Source organism: Phyllobates terribilis, unplaced genomic scaffold, assembly GCF_046119375.1.
Source record: "Phyllobates terribilis strain yellow unplaced genomic scaffold, ASM4611937v1 Scaffold_17__1_contigs__length_24005725, whole genome shotgun sequence".
Lineage (NCBI taxonomy): Eukaryota > Metazoa > Chordata > Amphibia > Anura > Dendrobatidae > Phyllobates > Phyllobates terribilis.
Window position 1 is genome coordinate 14210316 of NW_027362777.1, and position 16167 is coordinate 14226482.

General features: G+C 41.5%; 2 protein-coding genes across 2 annotated transcripts in view; one reads left to right on the forward strand and one right to left on the reverse strand.

The window, feature by feature from the left end:
* Positions 1-16167, forward strand: part of LOC141176198 (gastrula zinc finger protein XlCGF66.1-like) — an 83048-nt gene that overhangs the window by 5711 nt on the left and 61170 nt on the right. The gene's annotated exons all lie outside the window — the stretch shown is intronic.
* LOC141176100 (uncharacterized) overlaps positions 7758-16167 on the reverse strand; it is a 30928-nt gene continuing 22518 nt past the window's right edge. The window contains exon 7 of the mRNA XM_073660092.1: positions 7758-11793. Coding sequence (XP_073516193.1) covers positions 10685-11793 — 1109 coding nt within the window. The 3' untranslated portion in view covers positions 7758-10684. The remainder of the gene's footprint in view (positions 11794-16167) is intronic.

A 16167-nucleotide genomic window follows, 5' to 3' on the forward strand; every position in this document is an offset into this window, starting at 1 on the left:
GAAAAGAAGTGACAATATTATCAATCCAAGTATCAATAAATCCAGTTACCAAGTAATTGGACAACGTAACTTACAAGCGCAGGATACAATCATGCATATGTGTTATCCTGGCATCATAACAGTAAAGGTGCCCATAAGACATGTGTAACCTTCTATGATGTCCAGAAATATACTGACATTGCCTGGGAAGAGAAATTGACACTGACATAAAGATGAGTCATAACATACCCATAGTGCTGTATGGACCAGTGTCTCGCTGGGACCCCGACGCGTGTTTCGCGTGAGACTCTTCGGGGGGCGTTGTGCACAACGTTGTGCCAGGATAACACATATGCATGATTGTATACTGTGCTTGTAAGTTACATTAAACAACGAAAATATCCAGATCAATATATACTAAACATCTGGATAAAGAAGAGATACCAGCTGCATATAAAAGGTAGGTGGTGACAGATAAATTAATTACCTTATCTACCCATACCTTATCCACAACTCAACTAACACTCTATTCTCCCTCTTATCACCTAGACCAGTTCACGACGGTGAAAGATACACATCTATTTGCAAGGAAACTCATTTACAAAAAATTACATTACAAAACAGCGTTGCGTGACCTATTTCCTACCAGAGAAGAAAGGGAAGCATTGGAAACCCTGGAATCTCTGGAGGCAGAAAGTAATTCAGAGGTTAGTGACTTTCCCCATAATCTATGTAACAAATCTAAGAAATTTCCAGCCCTCAGCCTATGTCCTGCCATTGAGGTATTCACTAAGTTGGTCACTTTGGACATTGAGAATCTTTCCCAATGTACGCCTTGGAAATCTAACCTAAGTAAAATGGAAAAAATGACGCTAAAATATTTACAAAAATTGAAAGATGTTATTTTTAAACCTGCGGACAAATGGGTAAACCTCGTTGTCTGGCCAGTCAGCCTTTACAAAAAGCTAGCATATAAACTTCTGAATACCCCCTATTGTTATAAAAAAACTTTCTTATAATCCCCTATCCTTTTTCCAGGATGAGTTGGTGTCTATCCTCGAAGGGGCATTCAAACAGGGTGTGATACCAAAAGAGCTGTTGGATACGGTGCGCAAACTACAGCCTCGTTTGGCCACCTTTGACTTAATTCCAAAACATCACAAAAATCCGATTGATCCGCCAGGTAGGCCAATTGTTGCCGGTAATGGCAGTTTGTGTGAAATTATATCTAGTGTAGTTGATCACTACTTGAAGCTCTTGGTCTCTGGCCTGCCCTCCTACAAGATACCACGGCCGCCCTACAAAGATTGGATCACCTCTGCCTCGGTGACCATATAGTCATGGTCACTGCAGACGTAGAGACACTTTATACGTTCATTAAACATGAAGATGGTATTAGGGTGGTTTCGTGGTATCTGACGTCAAGTGGTCTCAAGCTGTCCCTGGCCGAGCTGCTCGTGGTCCTCCTGGAATTTGTCCTTCGACATGTGTTTATTTTCAAAAAGAACATCTACTTACAACAACAGGGCTCCGATATGGGGGCCTCCTGTTCCTTCTCCTACGCCAACCTTTTTTTGGGGGTGTGGGAGCGGGATATATTCCAGGGGGATACCACTGTTGAGATGGACTTGGTCCAGGGAAGGATGAGATACATTGATGATATATGGTTTGTGTGGGAGGCTACGGCCAGAGATTTGGAGAGGCTTATGACCAAGCTGGATGATAACAATTTGAATATTTGGCTAACATATAAATTCGAAAGAAGTCTGGACTTCTTGGATTTAAAAATCGGGGTATCTGAGAATGGTATTATAACTACTGACATATTTAGGAAACCAACTGCGACAAACTCGTTGTTACAGGCAGAATTGGCACACCCACCCTCCACCATAAGAGGAATTCCAATAGGTCAGTTCCTTAGGGCCAAGAGGATATGCTCTAATGAGAAAACATTTGAGGAACAAGCGACAGAATTGGCTAATCGGTTTGAAGAGGGGATATAGCCATAGGTTAATCAGACGGGGTTACAGGATAGCAGCACGAACCCCAAGAGATCAATTAATTTATGGCAATAAAAAAAACATCAACAAATCGGAGGAGGTACGATTTATTTCGGTATATAACAATCAGTGGCCTGAAGTGAGATCAATTTTACAGAAGCACTAGTAAGTTCTATTAACAGATCCGATCCTCCGTCAAATCCTCCCCCCAGCACCCTCAATGGTGGCGAAGCAAAGTCCAAACTTAAAAGATCTGTTGGTTCACAGTCACTATGATCCGGAGAGATGTAGAGATAAACAGGATAACAGGAAAGAGATTAATGTTTTTTTCCCGTGCGGGCTTTGTAAGGCGTGTGGATATTTGAAGAAGGCAAAGAAGTTTGATAGTTTTGGTGGCTCCAAAACATTTGAAATAAGGGCACATTTAAATTGTACCTCGAAGGGCGTAATTTATTATGCCCAATGTCCTTGTAAAAAGATATATGTCGACTTACTACTAAAGAATTAAAAATTTGAGTAAGAGAGCAAGTTAGGGACATTATCAAAGCCAAAACGGTGGAAGACCCTAGCACTCAAAACTTTACCACGCCATTTTTTACACCACCATCAATGCAGCCCAAGAGAATTCCGCATCATAGATATTGATCAAGTCACCATGGGAGCAAGAGGAGGGGACCTGGGGAGGATTTTAGCACAACTGGAGAGTAAGTGGATCTATCGACGGGGTACCCTAGCACCGGCAGGACTTAATGAAAGCTTTGGGTTCAGTACCTTCCTATAATAGAGGCTAATGGGTAGATGGGGGTTTCTTTTAATATCTTATGGTTTTATTGTAGATGTATTGGTGTTTTTAATTGTTTTTATTCATCCTTAGGAAAGCTTTTGCCTGGGTTGATGGGTCGTGCGGGATGTCTGTTTCCAGTGGCTGAGGGACCAGCTCAATTGTACGAGCAAGGCAGTTGCGTGTCTATCCGCGCGGATGACCCTACACGTGTGGGATAGAAGACTACAGTGACAATATAGTCGTCTATGTGAATTATTGTATCAATATGTTAGATGTGGGTTTTAAATGTATAGGGGTTATTTTATACTAATATATACACTGGGTATGGAAAGTATTCAGACCCCTTTAAATTTTTCCCTCTTTGTTTCATTGCAGCCATTTGGTAAATTCTAAAAAGTTCATTTTTTTTTCTCATTAACCCCTTAAGCCCCGCGGGTGGTTTGCACGTTAATGACCGGGCAAATTTTTACAATTCTGACCACTGTCACTTTATGAGGTAATTACTCTCGAACGCTTCAACGCATCCCCCTGATTCTGAGACTGTTTTTTCGTGACATATTGTACTTCATGATTGTGGAAAAATTTCTTCGATATCACTTGCGTTTATTTGTGAAAAAAACGGAAATTTGGCAAAAATTTTGAAAATTTTGCAATTTTCAAAATTTGAATTTTTAAGCCCTGAAATCAGAGCGATATGTCACACAAAAGAGTTAATAAATAACATTTCCCACATGTCTACTTTACATCAGCACAATTTTGGAACCAAAATTTTTTTTTGTTAGGGAGCTATAAGGGTTAAAAGTTGACCAGCGATTTCTCATTTTTCCAACAAAATTTACAAAACCATTTTTTTAGGGACCACATCACATTTGAAGTCACTTTGAGAGGTCTTTATGACAGAAAATACCCAAAAGTGACACCATTCTAAAAACTGCACCCCTCAAGGTGCTCAAAACCACATTCAAGAACTTTATTAACCCTTCAGGTGCTTCACAGGAATTTTTTGAATGTGGAAGAAAAAAATGAACATTTAACTTTTTTCACAAAAATGTTAATTTAGACCCAATTTTTTTTATTTTCACAGGGGTAACAAGAAAAAATGGACCCCAAAATTTGTTGTGCAATTTCCCCTGGGCACGCAGATACCCAATATTTGGGGAAAAAATACTGTTTGGGCGCACGGCAGGGCTCGGAAGGGAAGGAGCGCTATTTGACTTTTTGATTGTAAAATTTGCTTGAATAATTAGCGGACGCCATGTTGTGTTTGGAGAGCCCATGTGTGCCCAAACTTTGGAGCTCCCCCACAAGTGACCCCATTTTGGAAACTAGACCCCCCAAGGCACCTTTCTAGATGCATAGTGAGCACTTGGAACCCCCAGGTGCTTCACAAATTGATTCGTAACAATGAAAAAAAAAAACACTTTTTCATTTTTATGAATCAATTTGTGAAGCACCTGAGTGTTCCAAGTGCTCACAATGCATCTAGATAGGTGCCTTGGGGGGTCTAGTTTCCAAAATGGGGTCACTTGTGGGGGAGCTCCAATGTTTGGGCACACAGCGGCTCTCCAAACGCAACATGGTGTCGCTAACAATTTGAGCCGATTTTCCGTTAAATTTGTTAGAGGACACCATGTTGCATTTAGAGAGTCCCTGTGTGCCCAAACATTGGAGCTCCCCCACAAGTGACCCCATTTTGGAAACTAGACCCCCCAAGGAACCTATCTAGATGCATAGTGAGCACTTGGAACCCCCAGGTGCTTCACAAATTGATTCGTAACAATGAAAAAGTGAAAAAAAAAACACTTTTTCATTTTTATGAATCAATTTGTGAAGCACCTGGGGGTTCCAACTGCTCACTATGCATCTAGATAGGTGCCTTGGGGGGTCTAGTTTCCAAAATGGGGTCACTTGTGGGAGAGCTCCAATGTTTGGGCACACAGGGACTCTCTAAATGCAACATGGTATCCGCTAACAAATTGAATGGAAAATCGGCTCAAATTGTTAGCGGACGCCACATTGCGTTTGGAGAGCCCCTCTGTGCCCAAACTTTGGAGCTCCCCCACAAGTGACCCCATTTTGGAAACTAGACCCCCCAAGGCACCTTTCTAGATGCATAGTGAGCACTTGGAACCCCCAGGTGCTTCACAAATTGATTCGTAATAATGAAAAAGTGAAAAAAAAAACACTTTTTCATTTTTACGAATTAATTTGTGAAGCACCTAGGGGTTCCAAGTGCTCACTATGCATCTAGATAGGTGCCTTGGGGGGTCTAGTTTCCAAAATGGGGTCACTTGTGGAGGAGCTCCAATGTTTGGGCACACAGGGACTCTCCAAATGCAACATGATATCCGCTAACAATTTGAGCCGACAATTTGTTAGCGGATATCATGTTGCATTTGGAGAGTCCCTGTGTGCCCAAACATTGGAGCTCCCCCACAAGTGACCCCATTTTGGAAACTAGACCCCCCAAGGCACCTATCTAGATTCATACTGAGCACTTGGAACCCCAGGTGCTTCACAAATTGATTCATAAAAATGAAAAAGTGTTTTTTTTTTCACTTTTTCATTTTTACGAATCAATTTGTGAAGCACCTGGGGGTTCCAAGTGCTCACTATGCATCTAGAAAGGTGCCTTGGGGGGTCTAGTTTCCAAAATGGGGTCACTTGTGGGGGAGCTCCAAAGTTTGGGCACAGAGGGGCTCTCCAAACGCAATGTGGTGTCCGCTAACAATTTGAGCCGATTTTCCATTCAATTTGTTAGCGGATACCATGTTGCATTTAGAGAGTCCCTGTGTGCCCAAACATTGGAGCTCCCCCACAAGTGACCCCATTTTGGAAACTAGACCCCCCAAGGCACCTATCTAGATTCATAGTGAGCACTTGGAACCCCAGGTGCTTCACAAATTGATTCATAAAAATGAAAAAGTGTTTTTTTTTTCACTTTTTCATTTTTACGAATCAATTTGTGAAGCACCTGGGGGTTCTAAGTGCTCACTATGCATCTAGATAGGTGCCTTGGGGGGTCTAGTTTCCAAAATGGGGTCACTTGTGGGGGAGCTCCAATGTTTGGACACACAGGGGCTCTCCAAACGCAACATGGCGTCCGCTAACAATTTGAGCCGATTTTCCATTCAATTTGTTAGCGGACACCATGTCGCGTTTGGAGAGCCCGTGATGTGCCTAAACAGTGGAGCTCCCCCACAAGTGTCCCCATTTTGGAAACTATACCCCTCAAAGATTTTATTAAGGTGTATAGTGAACATTTTGAACCCAGAGGTACGGCACATTATTTGTTTACATTAGGTCATCATATTGAATAAGTTTTCATTATTCTTGAGCGCAAGTGCTCGTTACTTGAGTTTGCATCGGGTACTCAGGTATGCACCATGTACAACGTGTGCTCGAGTGACATGCTCGAGTCCCTGCTCCGCATGTTTCACGGTTATTAGACACCCAAAAAAAAACATGCGGGGATCGCTCGTGCATGGCAGGCAATCCCCGTAAAGTTTTTTGGCCGCGAAGCATATGGGGCAGAGACTCGAGCATGTCACTCAAATACCCACGATACTAAATGCATACCAGAGCACCTGATGCAAACTCAAGTAGCGAGCACTTGCTCTCAACACTAGTCGCCATATCGTCATCTTTTTTTCTTACTTTTGAAAAAAATCCCAACCCCAGCCCTAACCCTAGCACAACCCTAGCCCCAGCACAACCCTAGCCCCAGCACAACCCTAGCCCCAGCACAACCCTAGCCCCAGCACAACCCTAGCCCCAGCACAACCCTAGCCCCAAACCCAGCCCTAACCCTAGCCCAATCCTAACTCAAGAGTTTATTTTTGACGCTGTTCCTTGTGCGGTATAAGTGATTAGACGACTTTATTCTTCGGGTCGGTGTGATTACAGCAATGCCAGAATCATATGGGGTTTTTATGACTGACAGCTGTCACACACTAAAAGACGCATTTTTTGTAAAATCTAGTTTTTGCATCGCCATATTTTGAGAGCTATAATTTTTCCAGATTTTGGCAGACAGTCATGTGACGGCTCGTTTTTTGCGGGATGACTTGACGTTGTTATTGGTGCCATTTTCAGGCACGTGACATTTTTTGATCGCTTTCTATTCCGATTTTTGGGAGGCAGAATAAACAAAAACCAACAATTCAGGAATTGTTTTTTTTTTTTTTTTTTTTATTCTGTTCCGCGTGTGGTAAAATTGATGAGGCAGCTTTACTCTTCGGGTCAGTACGTTTACAGCGGTACCACATTTGTATCATTTTTCTATGTTTTGGCGCTTATACACAATAAAAGCTATTTTATAGAAAAAAATATTTTTTAGTATCGCTTTATTCTGAGAGCTATAACTTTTTTATTTTTCGGCTGATGGAGCTATATGGCGGCTTGTTTTTTGCAGGACGAGATGACGTTTTCAGCGGTATCATTTTTATTTATATGCGTCTTTTTGATCGCGTGTTATTCCACTTTTTGTTTGGCGGTATGGTGATAAAGCATTGTTTTTTGCTTGTTTTTTTTTTTTTTTTTTTTTTTTACCGTGTTCACTGAAGGGGTTAACTAGTGGGACAGTTTTATAGGTCAGGTTGTTCCGGACGTGGCGATACCAAATATGTGTACTTTTATTGTTTTTTTTTTATTTTTTTTATAATAATATTTATTGATGGGTACATTATATTTTTATTTTTGGTGTATTATTTTTTTTATTTTTTTATAATATTTTTGCACATTTTTTTTTTTTTTTTCCACTTTCACACAGTTTATATACTTTATTACTTTGTCCCACTCTGGGACTTTCACTTTTTTTTTTCTGATCGCCTGCATGGCACAGGAATGGAGCACCATCCCTATGCCATGAAGGCTGTCAGAAGTGCACAGTGTGAAGATTGCTTGGAGATGCACTGCGCATGTCCAAGCAATCTTCCTGCTCTCTGGTGACCCGGATGTTGTCATGACGACATTGGGTCGTCATGGCAACACCCGGGAAGCCTTTGCAGACTGCGCTGGAAGCCGGAAGAGGAGGTGAGTATCGCCGATCACCTCCCCTTGCCCCCGCAATGCCGCGATCGACTTCGATCGACTTCGATCGCAGCATCGCGGGGGTTAATGTGCTGGGAGCGGTGCGTGACCGCTCCCTGCACATAGTACCGGGTGTCAGCTGTGACAATCAGCTGACACCCGGCGGCGATCGCGCCCGCACAGCCTGTGTGCGCGCGCGATCGCGATGACGTACTAATACGGGTCTGGCTCTTAAGTCCCAGGGCACAGACGCGTATTAGTACGTCAGATGTTATTAAGGGGTTAAAGTCCACTCTGCACCCCATCTTGTCTGAAAAAAACAAATGTAGAAATTTTTGCAAATTTATTAAAAAAGAAAAACTGAAATATCACAGTCTGCAGTTTACCTGTATTCATAGGCCTGTTTTACATCATGACATACCTATCTATTACCTGTATGACCATCATAGTCACTGAAGCACTGGCACCTTAAACTTTGACATTTTAGGCTGTATTTTTTCATTAGGATAGTCTCTTCAGTATTGATTTAAATTAAGTTATGTTACCATCATGTGTATGATTCATGTCACTTAGTAACAAGTACATTGTATGAATACGTATATGGCATTATATTTCTAGTTTACTAGTGATGTTCATTTTTTTGGCCTTTTTTGGGGGTTAATTTTCCCTCCCAGCTCATGTATGTGTTGCTCCTTTATAGAGGTTGTTGCCCTGTCTTGTTAATTGGTTTTATCAATTTGATGAAATAAAATATATACCTTTTATAAGCAGCTGGTATCTCTTCTTTGTCCAGACGTTTAGTATATATTTGTTATGTTCTGCTACCAGAGCTAAGGAAAGAGAGGAGATCTGTCCCTACGATAGAACTCAGCTTTATCCCTACGATGTAACAGGGGACCTGATCCTGCGATCAGACCTGCTAAAGTCCTAAGCTAGTCTGTACGGAGACCTATAGATGTGGGGAAGGAATCCCTACAAGTACTAAGGACTGGGAGGAGAATGGACACCTCCTAACAGAAATAGTAGCAGACAGACGAACAAACAAAATATATAGAACACAGAGGTCCGTAGACCAAGCAAACTAACAGAGTTAGATACAGAGCACAGGCTAGCTAGAAAGTAGTTATACAATGAAGTCCAGCAAAGCCAGAAGGGCGGAGCAGGATTAAATAGGCCAACAAGGTCATGTGACCAGCAAAGGAAAAAACCTAAGAGCAAGGTTCTAACAATATTGATCTGGATATTTTGGTTGTTTATTCATGTTGAAGTGTCCAGGAATGGATTAACATAGGACATTTAATGTAATTAATTGTAAGTTACGTTGTCCATTTACTTGGTAACTGGAATAATTGATACTTGGATTGATAATATTGTCACTTCTTTTTATGTACCCATATTTGTGGACTCACATGGTTGTCTCTGTCCTTTTTGTAGTTTTCACCCATGACTTACTATTTTATTAGTTGTGCTCTATTTAGGAGTGTCCGTGGGACCTTCTTTTTATATTTTGGATACACAATAAAACATTATGATGTTGACCTGACTCTTTTTGGGGCTCAGTCACTCCACTCTTTTTGTAGGTTGTACATTATTGAGAGCGCCCACATATGAACTATGGTTTATCTATACCGCCATGTTCTTCGGTTTATATGCTTCTGACTATACACAATGCAACCTAGCAGAGATCTGCAGCATGTACTTGCAATGCTAACACCCTGCCTCCCTTTTCCTCTCCCTCGTATTAAATCTCACCCTACGCTATCTCAACCTAACAGAGAACTAATCTTCACTCTAAATAGCTCTTAAAAGAGCTTTTTGGACTCAGGAACTCTCCCTATACGCTGCTTTCACACTACGTTGATGTAATAAGCGCAAGATGGCGCCAGCAGGGCTTAAATATCCCCCTACGATGCTGTAAGGCCAGCCAATCACAGTAATGCCACAACAAAGATGGCAGCGGCATTACTGTGATTGGCAAGCAAGCCCAGCATGTTCATTGGCTGCAAATAAAGCGCCAAACATACTGGGCGGGTCACTCGAATATACCGAGGTGAATAGCTAATTACTCGCCGAATAGCCTGAATTGTGTACTATTCGTGCGAGTAACGAATAGTGGCGAATGTATTTACTCATCACTAGTAAAAGGACATAAATCCAAGTGACACATTCATTCCTGCTCCAAGTGTCAAAGGTTGTCATAACTCTGTCTCTCTGAGATTTGAAGTTACCTTTTAATACCAGTAATTTCATGTCCATGATCCTGTGATCAGGAATACAAAAATGTTTGGCCACAGGTAGATCTATTCTTTTTTTCTTTTATTGTGTGGCGATGAGAATTCATCCTTGTTCTAAGTTTTTGCCTTGTCTCCCCTACATACAGACCCCCAGTTAGACATTTGGTACATATAATTAAGTAACTACATTAGATGTGATGCAGCTGAAAGTACCTGGGATCTTGTGGTCTTGATGTGAGTTTGGAATCTTTATCTGGTCTGTGGTCATTATAAATGGACATGTTTTACATATACAGTTGGTGAGGATGAATTTTGTAAGTTTCACCACAAAGGTGAAACTATCCTCCCGGTTAGTTTGCTTTCCCTCCCAGTACCTTTTCATTCTAACAATGTTAGGTTTCTGGGAGATTATACTTGTTCCTTTTATTTTTGGTTCTCCTTAGCTTGCCTTCTTTGCCCTATATGAATGTGTTTTAGTTTCTCACTCAGGGTTTTCATATTTTACTTCATATTTTCCTTTCCCCTGGTTGACAGTATGTTGTGGCCTCCCCTCTGGTTCCTCAGGAGGTACGAGAAACTCCTAAATGGCCTATTAGAGAGTTAGGTCCGTGGCATTTTTAGTTGTGCAGCTAGGGCCTTTCTAGTCTGCACAGAGACTAGTTGGGTGTAGCTGCGGCATTCTCCTCTGTGTGGGTTCTCCGGTGGCTATCAAGATGCGCTTTCTGGTTAAAACATTTCCCACATTTTGAACATGAAAAATGCTTCTCCCCTGTGTGAGTTCTCTGATGTTCGATAAGCGTTGATTGCAATGTAAAACAGTTCTCACATTCTGAACATGAAAATGGCTTCTCCCCTAAGTGAGTTCTCTGATGGCTGATGAGATTTGATCGATTTGCAAAACATTTCCCACATTCTGAACATGAAAATGGCTTCTCCCCTGTATGAATTCTCTGATGTGCAATAAGATATGTTTTCTCTGTAAAGCAGTTCCCACATTCTGAACATGAAAATGGCTTCTCCCCTGTGTGAGTTCTCTGATGGCTGATAAGATTTGATTTCTTTATGAAACATTTCCCACATTCTGAACATGAAAATGGCTTCTCCCCTGTGTGAGTTCTCTGATGTGCAATAAGATTTGATTTCACTGTAAAGCAGTTTCCACATTCTGAACATGAAAATGGCTTCTCCCCTGTGTGAGTTCTCTGATGTGCAATAAGATCTGATTTCTGTGTAAAACATTTCCCACATTCTGAACAGGAAAATGGCTTCTCCCCTGTGTGAGTTCTCTGATGTGCAATAAGATCTGATTTCTTTGTAAAACATTTCCCACATTCTGAACAGGAAAATGGCTTTTCCCCTATGTGAGTTCTCACGTGAGTAACAAAATCTGATTTCTGATTAAAACATCTCCCACACTTGGAACAAGAAAATCTATTCTTCGCTTTGTGAATTTTTTCATGTTTAAGAAAAGACTTTTTGAGGGGAAAACTATTTCCATATTCAGAACATGAAAATGGCTTCTTTGCTTTAGGAGCAATTTGTTTTTTAATGCTTATTTTGTGACTTTGATTTTCCTTAATAGTTGGTAATGAGTCAGAAGACAGGATCTGTTTCATAGGATCAGATGACAGATCTTTGCTGTGAAGGGATGATGGTAAATCTGGAATAATGGCATTAACTTCAATTGTATCTTGTGGGATCTCAAAATTATCTGATTTGAAAATTGAAGATGTCAGCTGTTCCTTTGATCTCCTGGTACAGACATCTGCCAAAAATAAATCCAATTATTATTTTTTAATAAAAAAATCCTTGTAATTATATATTTTTGAACATTTCTACTTAAACTGTCCGTAAAAATGGGAAGTTATGCAAAAAAATGAATTATTCACCAAGACAATGACAGTTCACAGTCTAAAAGAAAACCTCATAGCATGAACCAGTGGAGCGTGGTGTTCAACTGTTTGTTCATTCTGCTTCCCATATATGGAATAAAAAGCCACCAAACAATGTCCCCACTCAGGTCCATCATCTGAAAAACAGAAGTTTCCACTTTATTAGTGGCTGAAAGGCTCTTGAAAAGCAACATGGCTTCCATAAACCAATCCAGCAATATCTTATCTCTCAACGTCAAATCTCCCCCTCGCTTCTGAGCCTTGCAGTGCGCCCAAACCACATTTATCATCCATGTATTTGGCATTACTATAGTGAGAAGAACCCACTTAATTTACAGTGTCTGTGTCTCCTGGGGCACAATCTGGGCACTATGTATTGAGTAATAAAATGATATATTTGTAATTTTCAATCTCCAACATCCATGCGTGCTAATTTCAGAAAAGTGGCTTTGGAGTCAAAATAGTCACTACTCCTATAGATTAATTCACTGGGGGTTATAATTTCCAAAATGGAGCCACTTTATGGTGATTTCTACTGCTCTCGTTTTCTGCCATTGTGTCATATAAGAGCTTCTGCAAGTGGTGTGTCCTATCTCCTCTGGTATCTCCTACTGTGACATCTGCTTCTGTCACCAGGAGCCACCTTTTTCCCTTCCCCCATGACAGCACCATACGAGAGAGTAGGATCTGCCCCTATTACCTGACAGGAAGTCCTGAGCACAAAATAAAAAGGAAACTCCCACTTCCTCCTTCTATGTGGTTTCCTGTCCTCAAGGATGTAGAAGCCTTTAGCTCACGGCTGGAGCAGCCGTAAATCATGGAAGACCAGTGAATCATGGAACACCATGCTGAGTTCTATAGCTACCTCTAGTGAGTGGCAATGAGCAGGGGCCCAGTTGGGCGCTGAAATGATAACATCAGCCTGGAAGAATCTAAATTTAATGATTCCGTACCTACCTACGTTTGTTTGGCCTAGGCCTCATGGCTTGTAAATTGAGCCTCATGGTTAGGCCTCATGGCTTGTGCATTGAGCCTCATGGCTTGTGTATTGAGCCTCACGGCTAGACCTCATGGCTTGCGCATTGAGCATCATGGCTAGGCCTCATGGCTTGCGTATTGAGCCTCACAGCTAAGCCTCATGGCTTGTGTATGAAGCCTCACGGTTAGGCCTCATGGCTTGTGTATTGAGCCTCATGGCTTGCGTATTGAACCCCACGGCTAGGCCTCATGGCTTGCGTATTGTGCCTCACGGTTAGGCCTCATGGCTTGTGTATTGAGCCTCATGGTTTGCGTATTGAACCCCACGGTTAGGCCTCATGGCTTGTGTATTGAGCCTCACGGCTAGGCCTCATGGCTTGTGTATTGAGCCTCACGGCTAGGCCTCATGGCTTGTGTATTGAGCCTCACGGCTAGGCCTCATGGCTTGTGTATTGAGCCTCACGGCTAGGCCTCATGGCTTGTGCATTGAGCCTCACGGCTAGGCCTCATGGCTTGTGCATTGAGCCTCACGGCTAGGCCTCATGGCTTGCGTATTAAGCCTCGCGGCTAGGCCTCATGGCTTGCATATTGAGCCTCGCGGCTAGGCCTCATGGCTTGCATATTGAGCCTCATGGCTTGCATATTGAGCCTCACGGCTAGTCAATGGAACCATATTACACTATGTATTCTTGCGATTAAAGTCATAAACTGGTAGACTCAACTAAGTGGCAAGTTGGTTAAATATCCAGTCAGTGCTCTCTTGGACTGGTAAGACTGCAACTCTGCAATAAACTTATAAAAGGAGGAATCAGTAGATGAGTTAAAATGTCCCCGTATCCGTGAGACTCCTGTGGTGAAGGAGAAGCATCTTAGCTAGTTTAGACGAATGCCTTCACACTGAGGTAAGACCGTTCTGATTATTACTCAAGCACAGGATGATACATACTTAAGGTACATGTTTAACGGGCCGGAATGCTAATACCTTAGCTTAAGACCATCTGAGATTTGACCAATACCATAAGAGATCTAGATCTCTTTCTGAATGAGTTGCTTCGGAAAAAAAAAAAGTGTATCAGAGGTGATGGTTATCACTCGGTTTACTTAGTTTCTTTGCTTGAAAACTAAACTATTTTGCATCTGAACTATTTTAATCTAACAATCTCCATGGTTGGATTATAAAGTTGCAGAATTAATGCTATTATAGGGGAATAGCGTAAATACGATCATTCCTGCATGAACGGTGGATTGTGACTTTTCTTTTGGAATAGCTCAGATCTGTCTCTTACCCTTTCTAGTTGTATTAGCTCTTGGTACTTGGCTAGATTGTGGTAGCCAGAAACTCCCCAGGATGGAAATCTCAAACTATAAGTGTCCGTTCGGCTTAAATACATTTCTTGGGGGGACTTAACATTACATCTTAAGGGATATAAAGTACTAAATATTTCTGCTGGTTTTGAGATCCCCATTTTGGCAATCTGGGATGCTCTATCTACTCTTGGTAGCATAGAGTTGGGTAGTTTTGAATAATTATGTGATCATTGACCCTAGAAAGGGTTTAGGGCCCAGATCTTGGGCTTAAGTGGGGCCTTCAATTGAAAATGCCAACAATATTAAAGTAGAAACCCTAGTCAAAGCCTGGTTAAGGTTACCAGGTTCCCTGAATCGATTAACTTCTGCTTCTATTACACGCTGTGTCCTAGTACCAGTTCTTATATACTTCAGTTGTTGGTTAGTTGATTTAATGAAAACAGAATATCTAATCAAATCTGTGAAAGATATTCAACCATGTATATAAGTGAAGTCTCTAAATATAGACCATTCTCTGGGAGATAAAGAGGAAAGAGTGTTGTAAAAATCCTTTTTACTCTTGTAGGTGCTTTTGGTTTAAGCTCCAAATCGATAGAGATTATGTTGATAGTGCTTCAAGAAGGAAGACTGAATGATATCTAAAAAATTCACAATCTGTTGAACTAGGATATTTCGGGGATCTTTCTTCAGGTGTAAGATCCTACATGGGTGCTCCCTCCCTATTGAAGGGCTCCATTGCTATTGTCTCTCGTATGGTGCTGTCATGGGGGAAGGGAAAAACGATAATCACTTACCGGTAATTTGATTTTCCTGAAACCCATGACAGCATCCTAATTTTCCCTCCCTCTGGCTTTTGGTTGATGGTTCTTAGTCTTCTCTTCTCACAATGAAGAATGTGCTTGAGTGAATGTATAAATAAAAATGATGATGAATTGGGTGACTCTTACTTGACTCCTGGAAACCACATTGAAGGAGGAAGTGAGAGTTGCCTTTTTATTTTGTGCTCAGGGCTTCCTGTCCAGTAATGGGCGGATCCTACTCTGTTGTATGGTGCTGTCATGGGTTTCAGGAAAATCAAATTACCGGTAAGTAATTACCGTTTATACATTCTGCAGGCAGTGCTAGTGATGGAAGAGACGTCGGGAGAAGAAGCTCTGGGCGGCGCAGGCTCTGTCCAGCCACTAATAGCCCCAGCCCCCTGAGGAAGCCAAACATGGTGAAAATTGTTGGGGTGGCTATGTATATATTTTCGGCAGCACTAGGGAACCTGTGTATGTCCTAATAAATAAAGTGATCAACTAATCTATGAACTGCAGACATAGAGGAAAACTATAATGAATTTAATGAGCTCATGATATCAGATGTATCCTAATACTATACAGTTTCTAGAGACTTAATATCATAGTAAGTGCACAGACAAAACTAGTGTAGTTTTAATTTACTTCTTTACCACATTTTAGTAAAACAGTAATAAAAGACATCTTTTATACACCCCTCAACCAGGGTTTTTTTTACCCTCTCGGTTATTTGTCAATACGCATATGACAGAAAATACCCAAAAGTGACACCATTCTAAAAACTGCACCCATTAAGGGGCTCAAAACCACATTCAAGAAGTTTAGTAACCCTTCAGGTGTTTCACAGGAATTAATGGAATGTGGAAGGAAATTTTTAGTTTCACAAAGTGTAACAGGAGAAAATGGATCCCAAAATGTGTTGTGCATTTTCTCTTGAGCATGCTGATACCCCACGTGGGGGAAAACAACTGTTTGGGTGCATGGCAGGGCTCAGAAGAAAAGGATCGCCATTTGACTTTTTAAATGTAAAATTTGTGGACGCCATGTCGCGATTGGAGAGCCCCTGATGTGCCTAAACAGTGGAAACACCCCACAAGTGACACCATTTTGGAACCTAGACCCCTCAAGGAACTTATCTAGAAGTATGGTGAGCACATTGAACCC